Source organism: Homalodisca vitripennis, unplaced genomic scaffold, assembly GCF_021130785.1.
Source record: "Homalodisca vitripennis isolate AUS2020 unplaced genomic scaffold, UT_GWSS_2.1 ScUCBcl_2204;HRSCAF=6722, whole genome shotgun sequence".
NCBI classification, from domain to species: Eukaryota; Metazoa; Arthropoda; class Insecta; order Hemiptera; family Cicadellidae; genus Homalodisca; species Homalodisca vitripennis.
In genome coordinates this window covers 31,995-57,951 of record NW_025778311.1, presented here as the reverse complement: position 1 = coordinate 57,951, position 25,957 = coordinate 31,995, and the positions used below count along the sequence as shown (strand labels likewise).

Here is a 25,957-nt window from a genome sequence, read left to right as displayed (position 1 = left end):
AAAAATAAATAACAATAGGGATATTGTTTAAAAGAGTATTTTAAAAAATTGGAAAACTAGTTATAATTCTCTGAAAAATAAACTTCGTACTGTAAACAACTTTTATATAGCATTCGGGGAACTAAAAAAAGACGGTTTTGCTTCAACACTCAACTAGTCTCATTATACTGTAATAAATAAGTTTGATAATATTGGTAAATACAGTTCTAATTGTTTTCTATCAAGCAATACAGTCTAGAATATTGTAAGTAAAACAATTTTGTTGCAAATATGGAACGATTCGACTTTTGTGAGATTATTTATTTGTATATTGTGTGTGGACAGAATTTTCCTAACGCGAAAGAGGGGGTTTAAAATGATAACACAGTATGACTTACGGTAAAGAAAATATACAAAAATACATATATAGTTTTACCACGGGTTGTATACAGAGATTGAATCTCCCTTCTCTCTCAGCCAGAATATCTCCCCGGACTGGACAATTGTAGCCCTAAAACCAGAAATAATACAAACCTATAGCACAGTGTACTAATTACTGGCCAATAGAAAGTCAAGGTGTAAAGTCCAGTATGTATTGACGATGCACAATGAAAGTTACTTAGAAGAAGCAAATATTAGAATAAACTTAATTGATGCGTATTGTTTAACATCTTTAATCCTAAAATTAGTTTAGGTACTCTGTATCGTTCTACTAATCCTGATTCCGATACCGTATTTTTTACAGCTATATGGCATGATTATGGAGAAATCGTAATACAATACAACAACAACGCAACATAAGAGTTTACTGTAGTATAATTACGTTATTTATGAAAGTGGAAACAATTAAAGACTTTCATATATGTCATGACAAATGGTGAATTTATAATATCTGTAATATTAGTTTCTTACATTATTGTTATATTAAAAATAGCAAACGTAAAGTGGAATGTAACGAGTTCTCTATAACCGGAACGTGGATGCAGTCAACAGTTCGAGCAGTGATTGATCACCCAGCCTGGCGATAGCCTCTCACACGTTTTCTTAGTTCCAATTTAAAAACGTATAAAAAATTCCAGTTTCTTGTCTAGGAAAGAGGAACCCTCTCAAATTCTATGAAATTGAACGCATACTTGGTCTGTTTGTCTGTTCGTCCTTCGTATGTTTAAACAAAAATTAAAAGCGCAGCCCCATCCGCCCATACGTAATGTGTGATGTATTGATCCGTTTTCCTTATATTACGTATTGTACTTCGACATATATATATATATATATATATATATATATATATATGTCGGATATATGTCGGATCTTAAACTCAGGTTCCACCTTAATTAGTGAGAATATCGCCAAAAAATGTTATTTCAAACACATCTCTGTGTGACTCTCAACAGCGAAAGTGAAATAACGTGGAGACTGCAGTGTTCCACTTTCGCTTGTTGCGTGCGAGACCTGTTTGTTTGTGCTCTTGGCTAGTGTTCATGTATAGTGACATCGCTTGGGTTAATTTTCTCTGGTCTCCACTTCTAAGCTGATGCTGTTCCATTCAGTTATGATATAGAGTTTTGTTTGGAAGTCCATTGAGACACTTTTTATGTTTTGTTTTATTTTAACTAGATTGGGGGACAGACTTTTAGTTTGTGGCTTTGCTTCACTTTTAAAAGAGGATTTCATAATAAAATGTCACTCAATTTTGGTTTTCGATAATATATACATAAAACAAAACATAAAAAGTGTCTCAATGGACTTCCAAACAAAACTCTATATCATAACTGAATGGAACAGCATCAGCTTAGAAGTGGAGACTAGAGAAAATTAACCCAAGCGATGTCACTGTACATGAACACTAGCCAAGAGCACAAACAACAGGTCTCGCACGCAACAAGCGAAAGTGGAACACTGCAGTCTCCACGTTATTTCAGTTTCGCTGTTGAGAGTCACACAGAGATGTGTTTGAAATAACATTTTTTGGCGATATTCTCACTAATTAAGCTGGAACCTGAGTTTAAGATCCGACTATAGTAAAACTACCCTTAGCTTTAACTAAAGAAACTATGTAAAATGTTAACCACTTTTAAACCCATATTTTCGAGCGTATAATCAGTAAGTGTCTCATTTTAAAGATATGATAAGAATTGAGATTTTTCCTGAATAACAAATAAAAATGTGGGAATAGTAAAAGCAGTTTTGATGCATAGTATGAGGTATCTTTTAAAATTAGTCCATGGAAAAAGTCTTAGAAGTGCATAAAGTTTGGCATTGTTATTGTGGGCCTAACATTTAAACTGTGCCTGTATAGCCGACTCTTAAATAAGTTAAAAAGATATTTTCTCGCTAAGGTAGTACTACTATGTGGGGGAGTTCATTACCGACTACTAAATATGTTAATATTGACTGTAAAGTATCACAATATGTGGTAATCATACAATTGGTACTTAGTCATTGAAAACTCTATGAACGAACATGATAAATTAATGCCTCACTATTGTCGGCATTTTAGTGTTGTCTATGTTTTTGGTGTTTTGTGTGCTGGTAACATGTTTCGATCGTCTAGTTTGTATGTATTATAAATTAAATTATGTTTTATGTGTCTGTAGGTATTGATATAGTGTTTGGATTTACGCACCAACATCCAAGCTCACACTAAAATATTAATGAAGTTTCGAAACCACTCAAACTTTATCCACAGTCTATGGCCTGAACACATCTCATCCCTGAGCTTAGTTTTTATTGCAAGAGGGACCGAAATACTTATTTTACTTGCTTAAACTCTCCAATAAATTACATGGAATCGCTTACAAGAATGTGATATTGCCTGCGTAGTTAAAGTCAGGCATCCATCTCATGCGCGCTTCTGTCTTCGGCTCTGTATCGAACTCTACCGCAGTGTTCTGTAACACAATACCACTTAAAACAGTTACCACTTAAAACTGCTTTACATACAGGGAGATTTATCTCATGATAGAACATCTAGCTTAATACTATTTATGTACTGGTACCATGTAAGCCTCACACTTGATTAATCTTATTCATGTATGGATTTATTTACTGCTTACCCAACATAAGCAACTCTGGATAGATAATATAACTTGATATATATTATCCAGTTATAACTGGATAGATATATCCAGAAACAATGTGCAAATATTATACTATTTTTTTTTTAATTATGCAATCTACGTCTAATTCCAATGATTAGTATTTTAACTACGTATTTCTATACTGTTTGCATGCATTATTTCACGTTTTTATATTGCTGAAATTGCAGTAGAGATGAATATTTACATTAAAATATAAGTAAGAAAATAGTTTAAAAGAGTAACACTAATTATAACTTGTCACTTTAGACTAATACCAGCTGTAGCTGTACGCGCCTTACATACGATGGGCATTAATCACAGATCATACACTGCCCCTGTGTTACAACTTCAGCTCTGGTAGTTACTATATGTTCGGTTATACCACACAGCTGTCTCACGGAACTCTCTGCTGCACTTATAACCGTGATGTGAGAATAAGACTAATACAACACTTGATCTCTGAACCTCAACATTTGATAATTAGTTTTCAGCGCTTAATTTGTACTCTTGAGGATTTCCGCATTTGACCAACCAACATCTTATGTAGGTATGTATCTTATGTATCATCAGTAAAACCTATTATTTGTATTTCAGTACCACTTACAACATCAGTAAGACATTACCTCAGAACGACCAAAACAGTTGACGACGGTGATGTCGGCGTCTCCTGTGTCCACGAACATGCCCACGGCCACACCGCTCTCGCGGTCCAGTGCCTGCACCACGAACCGACGGAAGTCGACCCGTGGTCGCGTGGACTTGATGGTGAAGATGATGGAGTCCTGGTTCGTGATCTTCCCAGTCTTGCTACAGGAGAGGGTGTAGGGTGAGGGTGTGGTCTGGGGCAGCGCGCTGTCGAATGGGTCGAGGGTGAGGCAGGTGCTGGAGTCCAGGTCCTCGGCAGCTAGCAGCAGTGCTGGAAGCGCTAACCAGACAGTCACTCCTGCTCCTGGCAGCATCTGAGTCACGTGTGTCTGACTCCTGCTCGGCTGTCTTATGCCTATCTTGATTTGTCTGGTAAAATAATTCACTTCATTGATTTAATGGCTAATTTAATCTATTAAAAACTGCTTTTCATTTTTCTTAACAATACGCAAGTATAAATTATTAATTTACCTTAAATAGATCGAAAAATTGTCAACCTAATGCGTACGGCACATTGAAATTAATTTTACTAAATGTTCTCAATATATAAGATTTTTGGTAGATTTTTTGTTAAATATTTTCGGACTTTAAATTATGTAACAGGTGAACAGTGTCCGATACAAAACAATACACAGAGTTTATAGAAAAATATTTGCATAAACTATTTTAATATTTATTATGAAAAAATAATGTAAATATTTATTTTTGCACTCGCTTGATGATAAAAACTTTTGTTTCGAAAGGCCTCGTCCAAAAAATAAATTGTTTGGGAAAGTATTGTTTTATTAACATCTAGTACTAGGCTACATTATGTACTATATTGGTGTGTCAGGTATTATTTTGGTTTAACAGGTATTATATTATTGGTATGAATTCAGTTGTTAGCCAACCCAAGACGCCAATGAACTGAAACGTTTTGTCTTGCTCCATGACCCTGCATATTGTATACTGTATTGTGAAAGCTCTGTTATTTGTGTTAAAGTTTCCATGTTCATTCAACCATACAATTTTTACTACCGTTAAATTATATAATTGTAACAAGTTTCTACTTTCTCAGTCTATAGGTGTTTTTGTTCATTTCAAATGTTATTTTGCAATGAAACTTCAAATGTTTTCATTATAAACTGATGAGACAAGCCTTACCCTATGTGTAGTAGATTACATTTTAAAAGGCCAAATTTGTGGCTTATAGACCAAAGACCTATAAATAATGCTTTATTATGATAAATATAGTTTTTATATCAAATTTACAAAAATATATCACGTTCTCGTATAATTTACGAAAATGAATGAACTCAACAAATATATACATTTTATTAAATTATAATTTATTTTCATCAGTTTTATTAAATAGTGGTCTGAAGTTAGTACAAAGTCCAGGAATGTACAACTATAAACAAAACTTCTTGACCAAATCCATCATGAGACATATAACACTACTACGAAAACTTTCGACGCAGTAAAATTTATTAGTAAAACCTATTACTGTTTATGGATTCAACGTAATTACAATTGATAAAAATAAAGTATTAATTCAAGAAATGCAAAATAGCTTTCTTATTAATGTTTTATATATTATTAGATAACGTTTAGAATTATTTACAATCATTAAATTTCTTATATGGTAGTACTACGTACGATTTCAACTTTGCCTCAATTAAAACAATAAGCGATTTCAAACCAAAATTCAATTCCTATTTTGTAATATAAAAATTAAAACCGTCTTATATCAGGGCCAGCCTAATGTATCTAACCTGATACTAAGCAGAATAATTAGTAACCACTTTACAATGAAAACTAAAAGTCAATTTAGCATACAACTGATAGTAATCAAAACATATTAACTTTGTACTCCAAAATGTTAGTGAACCGGTATAGTTATAAATATCAAGTTCAAAGTCACTTTCCTGTTTATTGTAAGTTTTCACATTAACCTGTGTAACCTACTTTGCGATGATGGCAACAGATCAGCATAACTACAAAGTATAATAAAATTATTACATGGTAGTGACTGGTGTTGGCTTACCTGTATTATTTAGGGACACTGTAACTTAAGAAGAAACTTTGAAGTTAATTTTAAACCAACAAAACGATACACAAGAATGCCGATATAAATGTATAATGTAAGTTTTATCAGACCTCTCCATCAGATATCAATGTCACTTGTCTCACTTCTGCCATAACTGACCGATTTCGCTGATTGTGTATAAATTAATGCATTTTTCTGTCGTTACACATTTATACAGAACCATTAAAAAGTGTCTTATTTAAAAAATAAATAAATAACAGCTCTATCACAGTTATAATCTATTTTATAATAAACTGAGGCAATTTTTGTAAACAGACTCCTCTATTATTTTGATTAATCAATATATGGTTTTAACGATTGAGGAGTATAAAGAAAGGCCTCAGTGTGTAGTTCTACTAAGTAATTATTAATAGCTTTTTTATTTCGAAAAAATACAAGTCAGCTTTAAAATTTAGATTTTACCTATAATGATTACCTAGAATATAATTTGTATTCTAAAACGGCTATATATTCAGTACAATGCAAGCGACAAGCAAATGAATCAATTTTAATTCAGTTACTATCTTATACAGCTGTATTTCAGTACTAAACAACTCAACAATAAGCAAATAATTTATTACTTGATAAAATATCAGAAAGTATACGGTAGGAAGCCGTAGCTTCGAACACAGTTTCCTGCTGAACAAATGACATCATAAGCTTATCGTTTTTAAATGACGCACTAAACACCCATATGATAAGTGATGGTCAATGGAATATATTCTAATCTCCTGATCCATTTTCTAAAATTTGACTTTAGCAAGTAGTAAATGCTTGATTTTTTGTTAAAATTACAGGATTTTTAAGGCCTGAAGGTACCATTGGAATAAATGAAAAGTCTCTGCAATATTCCATGGTCTTTTATAGATTACTTGAGCTGAATATACAGGCTAGTGTGGAGGAAAAACAAAGTGCGTAGTGTTTTTAGTGAGTGCACTTACAATATAATATGAGAGGGTCCTATCTCGATTTTAAATCAAATTTTTCCACGGTAGTAGCAGTTCTGGTTAAAATAAATGTACTCCGTCTCTAAAGATATACAGAGTGTTCAGAAAAGAACGCCACATACCACTGTACTGATATTATGCATGATTCCAAAAAGAAGATTATTCAAAGGTCGGAAAGTGTGTAGTTTAGGTGACCATTTTGTATTTTATTGAAACAAATCATTATTTATCGAAGTAGTAAATTTACATATACCAAACTTTCCACAAATGCTATGACAAATAAGAGAACTCAAAAAATAACTGTGTAATTTGCTTTAATATTATACAAATAATAAAGTTAAGTAACAAAACAACTACTGTAGTTATTAAAATTTTTTGATATACCAACTACTTTGCAATTTGTATTACCATTCCAACTGTACTTTTTAACGAAATTCGTCAACGCATAAGCAAATACAATCACTTTAGAAGTATGCCTCCACAATCCCGGAATCAACCTAACTTTTGTCAGTTAAAAGGCATAAGCTGTTTTGCATCCCTTATAAGAAACATACAAGATATCAACTATGTTGAAATTCTTATATCAGTTTAAATGTTACTTTTTCAACGAAATCCGTCAACACATAAGTTTAAATTTTTACAATTACTTTCAAATTATAAAATATAGAAATTTCTGTGTTATTTTAGTTAGTGGTCATTTCTATGTATAAACAGGCAGGACTCCTCAAAGAAACTATCTACATCCATCGATTAATGAGAGTACATTTTGTGAAAACAAATCTAAACAAACAGATTATACTACACTGCGTAATGCCACAATAAAAATTTGGATTAAAGATCATTAACGAATTTTATGAAATATTAAATAACTGAAAATATTTCATTAGAAATACAGCGTTCACGTGTAAGAAACTTTAATATTCATTTGCAACTAACTGTTAGTGTTTATGACAGTATTAGGCGTAATATAAAATGTATACTTACCACATTTGACTATGGTCAGCTTCACCTCACAATAAAGGTTAACTCCATACGACTCTTATGAGTTATTGCAACATTTAATGCAATGCCCATATTAACTTTATTGTAATTCAAGAGGCAGTAAAACTTTATTTGGAAAATAAAATTGAAATGTGTGCCCTAACTGCAAGGCAGGTACAATATATTTAACAGACTAATTAATCTGCTTGAGCCCAATCTGTTTGTAAAGAAGCAAAGGAAACATTCACCTAAACATCTTCAAAATAACTGCTCAGTAAAGACAAAAGATCTCAAAAATCGCCCTAGATGATGTTTTTGCTGTACTTGAAGCTGATAACTGTGTACTAAATGCAATAAAAAATAATAATTTATCATATAATTGTAGCACTAGAAATATAGCTACTCAATGTTCAGAATTTTAGACCTAATGCCGTATACTCCGTATTAACTTCAAGAAGGATTAGGATTTTTTTCTGCAATTTAAAGTTAATCAGCATATTGGATAACGTTAAAATTTACTGTAAATGTAGTCGTTAAATTTCAGTTGTGCCATAAACAAAAAGGACAACCTTAACTTTTCTTATTATTCTTTATTTATTAGAAAATTATATTTTTAATTTTTGTAGCTGATTATATAAGATAAATTATTCCTGTACTCACTATTGTGAAAATTGGAAATCTTATTTATGTATACCTACATACATACATACATAGTTTTTAAGACCTGTTTCTTGCTTAACTAACCAATAAATCATTCCTTGAAATAATTAAAGGATTAAACAATACTAAAGCTAAAAACGACAACGATAAATTTATCACTTTTTTTTAAAGACTACAAGCATTCTTAATAAGAAAATTTTTATTCTTCTATCGTGAAATAACTTAATGTTCCTATTAATAAAATACTGAAATTAAGACAAATTTAATTTTAATGTTAAATTTCACCTAACAGTGATGAATTAGTATTTGAAAGCTTATGGAAACTTAGTGTTTACACATCATGTGTACACAAAAGTATTGCTGACAGAATAGAATCTTGTTTTCTCAAAACGATAGGGAAATTTTTCTGGATACCCGTTTTTTTATCAAAAATCAAAATCACATGTCACTGCATTACAAATTCGCTACATAAATATGTTTTTACCCAAATAAACTATACTAAAATGTATTTCTATCCTCAGGAACTGAAGGTAATAACACTTGGCAACAGTCATAAAAACAGTCATAAATACTCACTTAAGCTACGGGTTTAAATTACTGCCCCGCAGGCTGCTCGTAAAATAAATATTTGGTATTCTATTTCTTTGTATATTGTTAAGTAAATTTTATATTTATGCATTTTGTTTTAGACACATTTATTTAATATACAGTCATATTTACTAGATTAAAGCATTTTTCATTCAATTATTTTTTAGCGCAAAGACATCGGATATATCCAGGAAAAGTTACTATCAAAATTTAGGTACAGTTTTAACAACTTTTATAAAACATATATTTGTAGGTTTTTTACTGAAGTAGGCTTTTTTACCAGAAATACCATAGACCGGATAAACTACAACGGCCAAAGGTATACATTTTTTGACTAAAATAGACTTCTATAACCTTTGTACGTGTATGTATTGCAGATAGAGGCATCAACGCAAAATAAATTTCCGTTTCAAAATCACATAGAGCCCCATTATTTATTACGTCATGAGTGTGTTAACTGAAAAGGTAAGAACTTTGACTTTAGCATCTGACAAATCCCAACGGTGACATAAATTATTGAATAGTTTAATTGTTACTCAAGTAGTCTAATAACATGAAATATATCTCCAACATTAGAGCTATTTTTTTTGGTACTTATAAAAATCGTTTCACTCTCCGACAAACCCTAAAACACTGGTCTTTAAAATAAAGTCTAAAATAAATCCCAAGAAAAGTGTTCATTGATAATCACCTAACACAAAAATTAGTTTAGAATGTCGTTTAAAACGGAATATGCCTACGATGTTTTTCTCTAAGCGATTACCGCAGGTAACAGTATTTATATTAAGTAACGTTGCATAGATCGAAGAAAAATATTCCACTAACATTCCTAAGAATTAAATCTGTCAGACATTTGTAAATAAGAAAACTGAGTAATAGGTGATAAAATACATCTGGTTTTTAATCAATTAAAGAGTTTTATAATACTGTGTAAATATGTCATAATATATCAGCTGTAAGACCAGACGTCTCCCCCTCCCCCTGTCCTGTGTGTTCTGCTATTTCCTTGCCCATAACATTTTCTGTGAGTTGCAGAGATTGAATGATCTCTGGTCCTGATGTGGCAATTTCCTCTTCGTTATCTCCCTTGGATTTCATTATTACTCCTACTTGTACTTCTCCCTCTCCATACCCCTTTTGTTTCTCTGCTACTGTGTCGGTTACATCATTAGGACATGATTTAGAGTGCTTATCAATACTAGGATCTTTCGGTACAATATTTTCTTCTTCATTGGTCAGAATCTCACATAGCGCTTTTCTATCACTTAAGTGACTTGTTAGATCAGTAGATATCTCGTATGGTTCACATTGACCGAATACATCAGATAACTGTTTACTTTCTCTTGTTTCTTCAGGACTGTTACAATGTCTACCCTCCATTCCATCTCCTACCATGTTAGTGTTCTGCTCCGCGAACAACCCTGACAAGTGCGTGTTCTCGGCCACCAGGAGCGCCACCTTCTCCTCGTACCGAGCTCGCAGGTCGTTGAAAATCTCTATTTGACAATGGTATTGTGCTTTAATGTCTTCATTCAACCTGTGACCAATAAAATTCATGTAACTATTTATTTACTCTCATATCCTTATTATTGTTTACCTTAAAACGTGTATGATAATATATACAAATATTCATGTATATTTGCGTGAAAAATATTATTACTCCACAGTATTCATAATTACATCTTAACTCTCACAGCAATTAGGAATATAATTCTGGGTCTGTAAACTCATAGTACCAGTAAAAAAGATGCATGACTGAAAATAAGTACATAATAAACAATAATTCAACATTTATATTAAAATATTTTTTCTCTCTGGAATATCTGTAAGTGTTTATCTAGTAACGCGAGTGTAAGGGAGTTGCCCAGTATAAAGAGTTCTGACTTTTAAATGCTGTTCTTGTCTGGGATGCATCTTGTTTCGGTTTCTGTAAGATTTTGGAGTGTTTAAGAAAATTCAAATCAGTCTTCTGTAAAATATTCAAAACAAATCATAGCCAAAAGAAATCTTGTATAATCGTCCAATTAAAACCCTCCTTATATTACAAGACCCGGTATGCTAGAATATTATTCACGTGCACAAAAACTAAACTAAATACTTAAACAGCAAAAAAATGTATCATGAGTAACAATAAACTTAAACATTATCCACGGCTAGCAAGTGACAGTGCGGTAAGTCGATCACGCGCCTGCAACATATCAGCTGCAACCAGCAGTGCATAGGCAACGGCACGACCTGTTCTCTACCATCATGGTAAGCAAAAATTATATGTTTTCCTGAGCTGTTATTAGACTGGTACAAATAAAAATTGGTGGTACAAAATAGTATGAAATTGTTACAAATATATTGTGTAGTTTATTTCAATTTACGACAAAGTTTTTTTTTTTCTTATCGTAGACCTGTGAGCCGACTTTTAAATGGTAATAATTGTTTTCAGTGATTGGTAACAACATTTTATTTTTGTAATACAAAAAGGTACAAAACGAGTACAAAACTCTGAGATAGTTTTTGAAATGATTTGTGATGGTCGGCTCACAGTTCTATACAGATTCCCAATTTAATTAATAACATTCATCAACACGAATACGCAAAGTATAATATACTATATTCATCACACAACCAATAGGTAATAACTATTTCTTACTTACAAATTACAATACCTACCTTGCAGACTCAGACAAAGTATTAAGAACGTTTTGTTGCTTATTTCTTTCCAAATTAATTCTTTTCTCCATAATATTTATATTTTTACAGAGCTGTTCGACTTCAGTGTTTCTCAAAGCCAACAGGTCCTTCGTTACAGCTACTAGATTCTTCAGCGAGGTGCACTGCAATCCGATTGTTCACCAATGGTAAATGTTCAGAGAAAAAGTAACATGAATAGTGTAAAAATGAGTATGGTCATTAAAGTATTTTTTTAAAATTATTTTATCTTATATTTATATATTGTTTCTCCAGCAATTGAAAAACAGCCCTTTTTACCTCATGTTTCAATAGTAACGATAAAGCGTCATAATTAGACACAGTTATTATGTACGTTATACAAGCGGTAATTACACCAAAATAATATATCATCTCATGTTTGACAGTAAGTAACAATAACGCATCATAATCAGACACCGTTATCGTGTCCGTTATACAAGCAGTAATTACACCTAAATAAATTATCTCACGTTTTACACTAAGTAAAAATAACGCATCAAAATCAGACACGTTATTATGTATGTTTTAACAAGCAGTAATTATTAGAATTATCTACTTTAATCTCATTGTATCAATGGAACTGTTCATTAGCTAAGTAATAGATTTAGAATGAATAGCTTTCCAGAATAAAAGTGGAGTAATATAATTCATTTAAGACCACTATAAAATTTCTCTGTGTATATCAAACATTTATTTACCTCGAAAACAAAGTTTAGTTTTGTAGAAATTTTAAACGTGAGAAAAAGTTATCCCTTTAATTTTGTTTATAATTAACTGCTGCTTAATACTATTATCATTATGTTACATATACAATAAAAGACGACGAATTTAAGATGACATTAACAAGTGTAATAAACTGCACGATTAAAGAGCAATGTTCATTGCGGGTAGTATTGTATGATAACATTCAAACAAAACATTGGAATCAACCAAAATTATATCATAAATTTATTACCAACAACGTAGGAAAATAGGTGACTGTGTGTAAATAAATTAATGGAAGTTTTGTTCCAATAAAGGGAATAAACAAATTGCTTTGTAGTTTACAGGGTACTTTCAATCAACTCCACTACACAGAATTAATGCAGTAACACAACTCTCATGTCGTGCTAAAATCCCAACGAAAACAAGTTATTTTATAATAAGCAGCAACAAGTACAAAACTATAATTTGTTTTTTATACAATAAAATATATCTACCCAGAGTGGAAGTTATATTACATCACTTGGGGTTTTATTCATGCGTGTTATTTCAAATACTAAAGTTGTGGTGAACAAACTGCGAGCGGCGCCGTTCATCAGACTCTAAATTAAAATATATACACACAAATTGTTTGAAACATTTGTCTCTTAGCTTTCACTTTTACTAATCATAAAACTATTAATAAATCCAATTAGTATGCAATTGTTAGATTCTTCAAATAGATGATTAACGATTCTTGAAAAAATACATTTATTTATGGAATTTTTGTATTTATGAATCGTACATAATATCCCAAAATAATCGTGCAATTTGAAAAAAAACCGTGCATTTTTTAAAGTATTAAAATGAATAAGGTGAGATAAAAAGTTTAAAGTTATCATTTTCTGATCTAATTGTGGATGTTCGACACGTATTTATAAGTAAGAAACTTTATTCGATTTTGAGGTGTTTTAAGGAGAACAGAAGGTGAGTAGAAGTTCTTCTGTATGTAGAATCTTGGAGCATTGGAAAAAAGGTTTATATATAAAAGAAGTTCTTCTGTCCATTGTTTAAAATATGTCGGTCAGTCCTTTTGTTAACAAAATATTATAAAACTAAGCAAAATAAGCAAAAATCTGTAGTGTTGTCTTATCGCAGCGGTTCATATGAAAGGAATCAAACGACGTTAGGGGAACATATAAAACAGATCAGATATTTCAGTAATAGTGTAGTTCACAATATGCCAAAGTCTAAACACAAAATAATAATGATGTGTAATTTATATTGTTTGCTGCTTGTATCTACCAAAAATTTTAACTACTCAAAATAAAAGTACTGCAAACAATTTAATATATATTCAATTTGAAAGGTAAGTATTAATAATCATGTTGATCAATTATAATAATTCAGAGATGAAATAAAATAACACAATTGATTTTACTTAAGATGAGACAATAACTAAGATTTGTACACTTTAACTACCTGCAGAGTAAGTACTTTTCTTTGTTCCTCCAAATTTTGTGCATAGAGAACTTTTCTCCAGCAGCAATAGAACCACCTGCAAGATAAGTACCTCATGTATGTATAACATAATATTGTGCAAATCATATACAATGTTCGATAAATCAAATTCTTTTACTTTTACGCAATGGAACGTTACAGAACTGTCAATACACTATATTTGACTATGTTTTACAATAAATATTTGTAAAAAAAAACAGCTAATTCAACATTATAATTACAATTAATTTTGTACTAGTATATCCAGTAGATTCGCATGATATATACTGTTATCTACTGATATTAAACATTAAGATTTAATATCAATAAATATTAATATCCAATAAATGCAACAGTTCATAAAACATTAAACTCCTAACTTGGTAGGACTTTATCATGGAAAACACTGCATTGCTACCAAAATAATAATGTTCTGTGTATTTTCTTTGATTCTATCCACTTTTATGACTAAAGTGTCAGTAACTGTTATAACCATGCAATTGGATTTTTTTGGCGTACTCATCCCTTCATAATAAAATATATTGATTAGTTTAGGCCAATTATAGTGATAACAGCTGTGAGATGACACAATACCTTTCTAACCAAACAGTGAAGTCGAGAGACGTGTTCCCGTAAGTCCTTTTCAGTTCGATGATGAACGTCAAATCTCAGCAATTCCTTTAACATGGTCTTAGCATAGGTTTGTGTCTCTGTTGCCGTTATTTTGGAATGTATCTGGCTGTAAAAAACAAAATATATCTATTATTTAAATATAATTATGATAAAGTTGTCTAAAAGTCATTCTGTATAAACATTTAAAACTGGACTACACATGGCATATTTTATTAGGTATCTAAATAGTTTTCTTTGGTCACATGAAGACGCCAGGTTTCGCATAAATATCATGAGATTGGTTGTTTATTTAAATGTTGGATCACTTTAACAGCTCGTGCAAAAACAATAAAAGAACAACACAACATTGCAGGTCGCTGGTTTTATTATAAACTACACTGTGCTAATGGCTTCACCAATGATTTAGTGTGACACAAGAAAAATCATGAGTTTCGGTACCATCTTTGTATAACGTAAGCAACTGGACATCGAAATGTTTTAGTTGGTAGGCTATCAGGAACGAACAAACTAACTATAATATTTATAACCTGAATTCTTGGGGAATCAGATTCTGACCACTTAGACTGTAACATTCAAACACTACCTAGGTTAAATGACAACCCTCTACATATACATGAAATAAGTTATAAGTAAGAAATAAGTCTTTCTTGCTCAGATTTACACATTTCTGTGCTGAAATACTAGACAGTAGAGTACAGCATGTTTTAGTTATAAAGAATAAAACTCTAAATACCTACATTTGGAATATTGCCTTGTGAAGCGTCTTCCAAAATTTTATTGTGATTTTTATCTGTAATCTCCATCATACTATGTACCAGAAATAAAAAGGAACTTAATAAAACTAATGAGATAGTTAATTGATATACTAGAATTTCTATCAATTATAAATTGTTATTTAACTTGTAATTTAGAAAACAAACATGTTTACGTTTGGTTACAGTAGCTCTGTTTGCATGAAAACATATGTTTATCTAAACTGAAAACACCTTTGATCTGTACGAAACATTTAGTAGTTTTTACTGGTAAAGTTGACGTATGGAGGCGTAATCTTTACAGCAAAGACAAACAAGTTTGAAATTGCCTAAGTTCTTTAAGTTCCTATTTTTCTTTAAATCTTAAAATTATTTCGTCTTACGTATACCCTAGTGGTACAAAAGTTAACACAGTTTTTTTCTTTTTAATTTAGCTTATAGTGTATACCATCGCTAACCTACATGTAAGTTTTATATTAAAATTAAAGTTAGTACTGATGAAAATGAGATGGACTCAAAACTTTCTATTCTGGTTTTTGAGTAAAATATGTTATCTTTTAAACACGGACATTGCGTAAATATTTATATTTTTACTAGCCGTTATCCTTGGCTTCTTAAGCAATTTTGTAGGTTTTATAGCTGTATGAGCACTTTCTGGTTCGATGGAATTGTATTACAGACGTCAATGTGAAGATTGCTTTGTTGCCACGAACAAGAAAACAAGTCAAAAAGTTTATATTTATGGACTTTGTAATTTACTCTGATCTTAGTATTTGTTGTTCCATAGCTGATTTTGCTTCATTCCCGATGATAAAAATAAATATATAGTTAGGCTACACAGCTCTGAAAAGCCTAGTTTCGTCAAAAGACAACTAATTTGTTTTTCATAATAGTGTTTAAATGTGTAGTAAAAGTTAACTACACTGCTTTGGCTCAATAAATATTTCATAACGTTAAGACCAATGACCAAGATGGCATTTTTCGGTACTTTAAAGGCCTGTGCGGAATAGCCTAGAGGTACATTCGAAATAACAATAGGCTTGTATTCATCCCGAAGACCGTAAGAATTTCCTAGTAAAATTTCAAAACTTTCGATAGAATAATTTGAGTGAAAGCAAAACAAACAAAGGGACTTTAGCATTTGTAACATTGTTAGGAAATTTGAGATTATAGTTGAAAACTGAAAAAGGTGGTGTTTATTCGGACAAACCAGATAATTGTCAGTTGAATTTTGGGATGAAGTCAACGTGATACAATTGGGACTTTTTATTTAAAAGGAAATTAATAGATGCTTTATAGATTATATTATACCATACGGTTAGTGGAATATCAGTCGAAATTAGGCCGTTTTAATTACCAATTCTGAAAAATTAGTTAACAAGGAAACATAAAGTATTAAATAGATCACTGATTTGTAACAAAAAAATGCGGAGTAACAATACGATTTTGAGTTCATCTAGGATAAACTAATAATATGAAAACTCCACTTTTGTTTCATTTTGTTGCCACCATGTTACCGTGCGTCAGTGTAAAGACCTTATACATTTTTATATTCTGGTGATGTTAAAAGTATTGAACAGTCACAAGACTATAAAGTTACCTTGCCTTCCACTAAGTCGAGAAATTAATTCAGATAAATTTAATTCATAAGGTGAGGTTCAGTTACATGAATTTATTTCCTCTAATGTTGTATGTGTATGTAAAATTAACACAGTTAATGGAATAATGAAGCTTATTAAGAGTAAATCAAAGCTGGATGAATCTTGTTTACATAGATCAAAATTATAGAACAATTCTGGTCACATAATAGCCTGAAGGAGTTTTATTTTTCCTTTCAAGTGTTGCAGTTAACAACAATAGAAGCAGTACAGTGTAAAGTAATAAAAAAACTTTCTGGACTTACAACTGAGCACCTGAGTCTGCCCTCAGGCGTCAGCTGCTGCACCAACAAACAGAAAGTGGGGCTAGAACTGATGAGTTTGTGGTGGATTATTGAATCTATGTCCAGTGAAATTGAGTGGTTATGACTGATTTAATGTTTTATTTTCAAATTATTAACAGCTTAGAAAAGTCCGGTATAGGTCAAAACTAACTTTATATTCACTGTATGGGTTGTAATAAGGCGAGCATATTATATGCCAATCTACTAAACATGTTTAAAAAAATCGGAATTTCGTGTTTGAATATATGCTCGTGTTATAAATTTTAAATTGAATGGACATACAAAACCAGAATATTTTTCTTGTCGTGTACGTTTCGTGTTCATCTAACAACCATCGTGTATGAGTGTACCGTGTGGTAAGATATCTCTAGAAAGAAATCATTCAAAGACTGTAAATGTTTGCTTGATATTTCATTTCCATCAAAATTAGTTAGGCGTAATTTTTGTATAATTTCTTTCTCTACGAATGACAGGCTGTTCATCTATCCTCAAGACTTTTCGAAAATGTAATTATCTATAAATTTAGAATTTTTATGCAACTTCGGCGAAGCCTGGTGTGGCGTACTCATATTTTTTTATTGTATACTATTTTATGAATGGTAAAAATAACAGGCTTCTATGAGAATGTAAAAACATACATATATTGATTGACCATTGATACATTATATATGTATAAGAACTCATCGTCTGTAGTTGAAGAAATATTAAACCCAAAGACCATTAAAACAGCACGACCGAGAGGAGGTAACACAAGTCATCAAAGAACTGGTGAGGTTATGGCAGACTATTAAAAGGTAAAGGCTTAACGATAATCTGCTAAAGCTATGTTAGAGGACAAAGAGAACAGCTGCTGCTAATGAAGGTTCATGTGACCGCAACATAACACGCAAAGTACGGTTGTCATCTATTGTTTGTAACACTATGATACATCACTTGTGGCATAGATAATTAATTGAACCCTTCCATCAAAGCTACAAAGCTAAACATATGATTTCGCTTTATATGTGGGATATGTATTTGTGTCGAATATTCATGTTGAAAACTGGTAGCTGTGTGGTCGAGGTCTCTATTATTTACCTTTGTAGAATGAACACTATACCGTAGTGCGTATCTACCTTATTCTGGGTGTCTATTTACAAACACGACATGAATGATCTTTAATGCAATTTTATTGTATACTGCATATGCTCCAGTCCAAACGCTAGGGAGAGGAATAATAATTTTAAACTTACGTACACATTACATATCTCTTGTAAGTTTCTGATACATTCTCATTTACATCTCCAAATCCGAAGCAGGCAAACTACCAGATCGGTTAATTAACAATTGGGGAACTTTCCGGAGCGTCACTCGTTGCGGCCGAGCGGGACTGAATAGCTCATTATTAATTTTTTATCAGTCAATATTAAAAATAGTTTAATTTTTATACCATAAATATAGTTTTTAGATTATTATTACTGGAAAAACTGTTTTTTTATAATTATTTTTTGTTTTACTAAGTGCATGACTTAGTGTAATATTTATTGGCTTTACACACAAAATAGTTATTTCTGACATATTCGTGTCGTTAGTATGCTTTGTTTATTATACGAGTTGGTTTTAGTTATTTCAGTTAGTCAAGTAAGCCAAACCATCTAAAGAAGAGATTATATTGCAGATATCGAATACTGATTTCAAGTATTACTAAATTATGGCAAATTGCCTAAAGATCGTGTAGTTATATGCAAGATATGGTTAGAATTTGGCACCAATGTTTTGTTCGAGATATTGCCACTTGCCAATTGTTATTTAAGCCATAAACCTATAAATAAGTTATTGAAGACATATTCCAAGTATTTTCAGATGTTTTCTGCGAGTTATAAGCCAGGATGTCTAAATCATATCAAGCCGCCATGATCATAGGAGTTATTACTTTCAATGTTCATATACATCAAAAATGTTTTAATTGTAAAAGCAGTTGTAGTGTTAATAGCGTGATACATTTGCCAGTCAGTCGAGAGTTGTATATATGTCCACACACTCTGCAGTACACATTAATAAATACATCGTTAAAATATTGCAAATTACAGGCCTACTATTTTATAAAAACAATATTTTTTTATCAAGTACTTCCTTACGCCGGTGAGGAGACAAGACACTATTTACTCGTTCTCTTGTTTGTTGATATCTCATTTTACTCCAATCTCTAAAGAAAGAGAATCTTGTTTTCTTTACTATTTCCTAAAGGAAATCACTTTTCATGCCTCATAGAAAAAGATGTGATGCTTCAGCTATATACGTTTTATAATAATGCCTAAACACACTTTACTGTAGAACATACTAATAAACTATACAATACATTTTTAGGCACTGCAAACAATTTTTGAAATATATGCCAGATGTCATAATTCCAGATAACAATTAGTCCACATTATTTACTAAGCAACGTGTTTAATATTATTTTAAATAAAATAATTGTTGTTTTAACCATAGCAACAACTTATATTTATATGAATTCTTTATAGGAAATGGTTTTTAAAAAAATGTCCACTTTATTAATAAATTGTTGATAACTAGCAGTGGCCGCCGTTTCGCACGTATTTTTTAAATTGAAGGACGTAGCCTTATTGATAAAAATATGTATGATGTAATATAGTCGAATCGTAAGGTATTTGTTAAAGAGAAGTAGACATAGATATCAGGTAAATATTACTCCAGTAAGTAAGAGAAGCTAAATAACTGTATGATAATGTAACGTTGACTGTCAATTTTAGGTTTTGCACTTATACAAGTATGCATTTCTGGTTTGGATAAATTACATTTTCGGACAGTTTAGTTTTCCTGTCCTGTGCCTCGATAAAAATTATTACATATAAGGTTTTGATTATTGTTAAAGTTTGGACAAAAACACCAACTTTTGGTTATTTTAGTTTACTTTTGGTCTAATTACATTTCAAGTATTATATTAGAGTTTAATTTTTGATCCCGTTCTTGAATAAACACACTTGTGTAAGACTGAAAAGTTAGTGCTGTCAATATGTATTAGTTCCTGCCGTTTAAATTCACATACGGCCTAATTTGTTTACAGTTCCACAGTTGGGTTTATGTTGATGCACCAAGAAATTAACATATGTTAGTTTCGAAAACCTACTTAGATTGAAAAGCACCTACCTCTGGTCTACAACATTCATTTTGCTTTTCATCCCCACCCACAAAAGATATAATACGTAAACTGCAATAGACCACTTCGATATAAAAAAAATCTACTTCCGGCACCTGTGCTTTCGGTATAGGGGAAAGATTTGAAATCCTCTAAACTAAGCTAAATAATTCCAAACAATCTTATAATAAATGTTACGAGACAAAAGTCTGTTTTATTCGGATTGTAGTCCTGAAAACTGTGGCTCGTTGATGCATGTTAGTGTCTGTCCACATATTTTTCTTAAGCCACATTTAAAATGTCACATAGTATCACATTGTCAAGGAAACCAACCGGTTTTGAGTACTTCATATGTAAAGATTCATAGCTTTGTTTATAAAGTACATATACTAAAATAATAATTACTAAATCGGTTTAGCCGTTCTCAAGTTTAGTGCTTAGCAACATTAGTGATTCATTTTATTTATAAAATAAATTATATAATATTCTAAGCAGATGTAGTTTTCTAGTACCACTGTATTATTCTACTGAAGATTTTGACTCGATGCACTGTAAGATGTTAGCGAAAATGCGTTACTATGGTTTTAGTAATAACCTAGTCGATGGGATGAAGTCTTACTTGAATGACAGACAGCAGGTTACCAGGCTAGGAAGTGAAATATCTGAACGGTACTGAGGAAAAAAAGGGGTTCGGCAAGGTCTGAGACGAACTCTGTACAACTTGTTTACATCTATTTTTCAGTTTTCCTACAGAGTTGCACTGCTCATTTATATGCAGACAACTCCCAACTGCATATCTGTTAAAAGTCTAGGCAGATGAAAACAGACATTGGTAAGTAGAATTCAGATCTAGAGGGAGTTTTCGAATAGTCGGTTATCAATGGAACGACTCAATGTTGGTAAGTGCACGGTCCTACACACAGCACCACGTTCTTTAGTGGATGTTATGCAGGGTGGAGAGAATTTTATAGTCTGTGAAAAGTAAAAACTCTCTGATTGATATTTCTGTGCATGATGTTAGACAACAACTTTACCTTTACTGACTTGTCACCAACTCTATGCTAAGTGCCAGGGGCCATATAGATTCAATACTCTATTGCCAGAGACATTCAACTCAAGCTTAGGCAGTCATTGCCCTGTTGTCATGAAAATGGCAACATCACCTTAAGTGGTGACATAATCTTGGATGATTCGGCTATGTATATATCGGGATAAAGCGGCCATCTGCAGGATACTTATCAGCTGCACGTTACACTAGTATTTCTCCGCCTTAGCACCTGAGTGTAGGATTTATGTAACGGGAGGTTTCCTGTGATCAGGAGCTACTATTGGCTGAAATAACAAAAAAAAACGAAAGATGAAACTTAGGCTCGTTTGCTATATTGTGAGTGCGTATAATATTTACTTTGAAATGCCCAGTAACTCCCTCTTATTCGCAAACATCACTAAACATTTATTAATACTATAGATTTTTAAAGCACTGTATTTCCATTTTATTTAATATGAATACACAGTTTATATTTAAATGTACAGTTTAAAATACAGTTAGAAGCGTATAAATGGTTCGTGAACTGCACATTATATATGAAATTAACTAAGATTCTAATTTTGTTCACATTAAAATATAGGATAATGTAAACATTGATGCGCTCTCATTATTAGATAATGAGTGTAACTGAAACAACTGATAAAAAGCTAATGATATTAAAGTAGCTCAGAAACGCATTATTATTCTTCAATTTGTCTGTAAACCCATTAGAGTGTCCAACAAAATTAATCTCATTATCCTCTATCAATCCAATATATTGATCCAACTGCTGTCTGAAGGTAGACAAAGAGTAATTTATTGTTAAAATCTAATTAAAGTCATTAAAAGACTTTGTGGTTGGAGGATTCGATTTTGTAATTCGATACCAACTGCATTTTTAAAATAATTATTAAATATTACGTTACGACATATTCATGGTGACAGTCTAACTCTTGAGGTCATTTGGTAGTAGATTGTCTCTTGAAAAACTCACAAAATGACTTACATCCTTACATTATATCCATATTGATTCACGCAATTGGTAACGCGCGTTTGACTATTGGCATTGCAGTAAAAGTCTATTTCAGTTGTTTGTAATCATTCTTCATTTGTGGTAAATCTAAGCATGTCGCTGGAGAGGCTGGTAAAATTTAAATTCTGTCTGTCTGTCCACACAATGGCTCCTGAACGAGTTGACGTTTATACTTGAAACTACATGAAACTGTGTATGGGCATAATCGAGTTCGCTAATTTTATATGTGCTCACTACATGAGATTTGGCTTTATGTACGTAAAGAATTTTACGTTGGTAACCGTGATTGAAACGAGAAAATTTTATAATAAATAAATTTGTAATAAATTGAATATAATTATTTAACATTTTAATATGTGACAAAGTAACGCATATAGCCAATACAATAAGCAATAGATTTGAAATGTCACATGCAACATCATGAATGTTGTTTCGCGGTTCGAGATATGACGGTCACTTATCAAATTCCATTTTTGGCGTATTAATAAATTTGAAGGTTTGTATCAGAATAAGCGATACACACAATTCAAAGCTATCAATTTCATAGACTATGAGTAGGTTAATTGGTATTAGCTTTGTTTCAGTCTTAAAGTACAAAATATATTAAAATTTTTTATAAGGATATAAAGGTACACTAATAGTTTTACAATTATATAAAAGTTAATATATAATAACGATAATGTGGCAATAGTTATTTACGAACTTCCTTTTTTCTTATTCAATAAATAATATGACTTTGTATGGCAAAGATGTCCCTACTATATTGAAGTTCATAAAATAATTATATCCAAATTTGCCTATCATTTTAATATTGGTATTCATTTTTTTCAGTGTCAAAAAAACTTATAAATCATAATATTACACGCAAAAATTTTGGATTGAAATGTGTGGCAATGAACTCACATAAATATACAATTGAACAGAATACCCTTTAAATCATAAAAGCAATTATTTAGCTGAAATTCCAGGCTGGAGAAAATAAAACAAGAGGATAACACTGCACAACCAAGACCACTATACACACATGCTGCACACAGTTGGGAGGAGTGGGGGGGTTAAGGGCTGACTATCATAAAACTGCCGAGGCCATTTCTCATCTACTTTTTAAAAGGCGGACAATAGGTTCACAGTCTCGGCCCGGACGTACTGTCCTTCTTTTGACAAAGGATCGTTCGCACATTGAACAAGCGTTTTAAAATTTAGAATTGTGAGAGAAAATAATATTAATGCATATAAGTTTTCTTTTAAACCAGTCCTAAAATCAAGGGCAGACACACTCGGCATTACTCTTTTGTTCTCAATTTTAAAGCCATGAAATCGGTATGAAATTAAATGGTTTTAATGTCACAGTCTGATTAGATGACTTGGTTAATTCTATTGTTATGTTGGAAGCCAAAGTGGCCTAACTTTAACAGAAGGTTAACGTAACGGTCCTAGTTATATATATACAGGATGACCATTAAGTCTTAGGACGACTTTATAACTTTTAAACGACAAGAGATATCATAACCAAATTTTGTATACCGTCAGTAGAAATTGTAAACCACTTTTCTGTGTTCATAGTGGTCGGATTTCACCTTGTTATAAGAATATCTTTAAAGACAGCCTATGTTGAGTTGTACATAATTTTAAATGCCTACTTAAACTAAAAACAATGCCGCAAACCGGAACTCAAAAGGTTGATCCAGTCGGAAGAAAGCGCTGTTCAAAGTTAAAAAAATGTTAAATAACATTATTACATAAAAATGAACTAATATTTCTAAAAACTAAAACAGTATTCGCGACTAACTCTTTTTCGCGACTGAATACGGATTGTGATATGAAATAAATGTCTGTCGTTATTGATCACATTCATATCAAATTTTGCTGGCACTGGTCATTAAAAATGGAACTTTTTAAATTAAAATATTAAAATCTTTATAATGGTTTTAACCGTATATAAGAGTAAACACCTGATACACTGGAATTAATATTATGGGAAATTTCTAATTACAGTAATATCCTAAACCAGGTAACTTCCTCAACGGGATTCTTGAACTAGTTCAAATACGGTTTCATAATACGTGAGCTCTACAGAGATGTTAGATTTATATATTAGATTGAGTGATCGGCTTATTGGCTCAGCAGTAGTACAGAAAAGGTAACACGGAGTACTTGAACGAATGCAAATACGGTTTCATAACACGTGAGCTCTACAGGGATGTTAGATCTATATATTAGATTGAGTGATCGGTTCATTGGCTCAGCAGTAGTACAGACAAGGTAACACGGAGTACTTGAACTAATGTAAATACGGTTTCATAATACGTGAGCTCTACAGGGATATTAGATCTATATATTAGATTGAGTGATCGGCTTATTGGCTCAGCAGTAGTACAGACAAGGTAACACGGAGTACTTGAACTAGCGGAAATACGATTACAAGATACGTGAGCTCTACAGGGATGTTAGAACTGTACATGAGATTAAGAGATCGGCTTATAGGCTCAGCAGTAGTACAGACAAGGTAACACGGAGTACTTGAACAAATGCAAATACGGTTTCATAACACGTGAGCTCTACAGGGATGTTAGATCTATATATTAGATTGAGTGATCGGCTTATTGGCTCAGCAGTAGTACACACAAGGTAACACGGAGTACTTGAACTAATGCAAATACGGTTTCATAATAGGTGAGCTCTACAGGGATGTTAGATCTATATATTAGATTGAGTGATCGGCTTATTGGCTCAGCAGTAGTACAGACAAGGTAACACGGACTACTTGAACAAATGCAAATACGGTTTCATAATACGTGAGCTCTACAGGGATGTTAGATTTATATATTAGATTGAGTGATCGGCTTATTGGCTCAGCATTAGTACAGACAAGGTAACACGGAGTACTTGAACTAATGCAAATACGGTTTCATAATACGTGAGCTCTACAGGGATGTTATATGTATATATTAGATTGAGTGATCGGCTTATTGGCTTAGCAGTAGTACAGACAAGGTAACACGGAGTACTTGAACTAATGCAAATACGGTTTCATAATACGCGAGCTCTACAGGGATGTTATATGTATATATTATATTGAGTGATCGGCTTATTGGCTTAGCAGTAGTAAAGACAAGGTAACACGGAGTACTTGAACTAATGTAAATACGGTTTCATAATACGAGAGCTCTACAGAGATGTTAAGTTTATATATTAGATTGAGTGATCGGCTTATTGGCTTAGCAGTAGTACAGACAAGGTACCACGGAGTACTTGAACTAATGCAAATACGGTTTCATAATCGTGAGCTCTACAGAGATGTTAAATGTATATATTAGATTGAGTGATCGGCTTATTGGCTTAACAGTAGTACGGACAAGGTAACACGGAGTACTTGAACTAATGCAAATACGGTTTCATAATACGTGAGCTCTACGGGGATGTTAGATCTATATATTATATTGAGTGATCGGCTTATTGGCTTAGCATTAGTACATACAAGGTACCACGGAGTACTTGAACTAATGCAAATACGGTTTCATAATCGTGAGCTCTACAGGGATGTTAGATCTATATATTATATTGAGTGATCGGCTTATTGGCTTAGCAGTAGTACATAC

General features: G+C 32.1%; 2 protein-coding genes across 2 annotated transcripts; both read right to left on the bottom strand.

The window, feature by feature from the left end:
- Positions 1 to 373: 373 nt before the first annotated feature.
- LOC124371882 (putative defense protein 3) lies at positions 374 to 5,830 on the bottom strand. The gene is made up of 4 exons (XM_046830248.1): positions 5,731 to 5,830; positions 3,683 to 4,073; positions 2,779 to 2,870; positions 374 to 490 (listed from the first exon to the last, which is right to left on the bottom strand). The coding sequence occupies exons 2-4, from the start codon at positions 4,016 to 4,018 to the stop codon at positions 412 to 414; spliced, it is 507 nt and encodes a 168-aa protein (XP_046686204.1). The 5' UTR covers positions 4,019 to 4,073; positions 5,731 to 5,830; the 3' UTR covers positions 374 to 411.
- Positions 5,831 to 9,887: 4,057 nt separating this feature from the next.
- Positions 9,888 to 20,329, bottom strand: LOC124371881. Its single transcript, XM_046830247.1, has 4 exons — positions 20,310 to 20,329; positions 14,436 to 14,571; positions 11,613 to 11,776; positions 9,888 to 10,485 (listed from the first exon to the last, which is right to left on the bottom strand). The coding sequence occupies exons 1-4, from the start codon at positions 20,327 to 20,329 to the stop codon at positions 9,888 to 9,890; spliced, it is 918 nt and encodes a 305-aa protein (XP_046686203.1).
- Between the last annotated feature and the right edge of the window lie 5,628 nt (positions 20,330 to 25,957).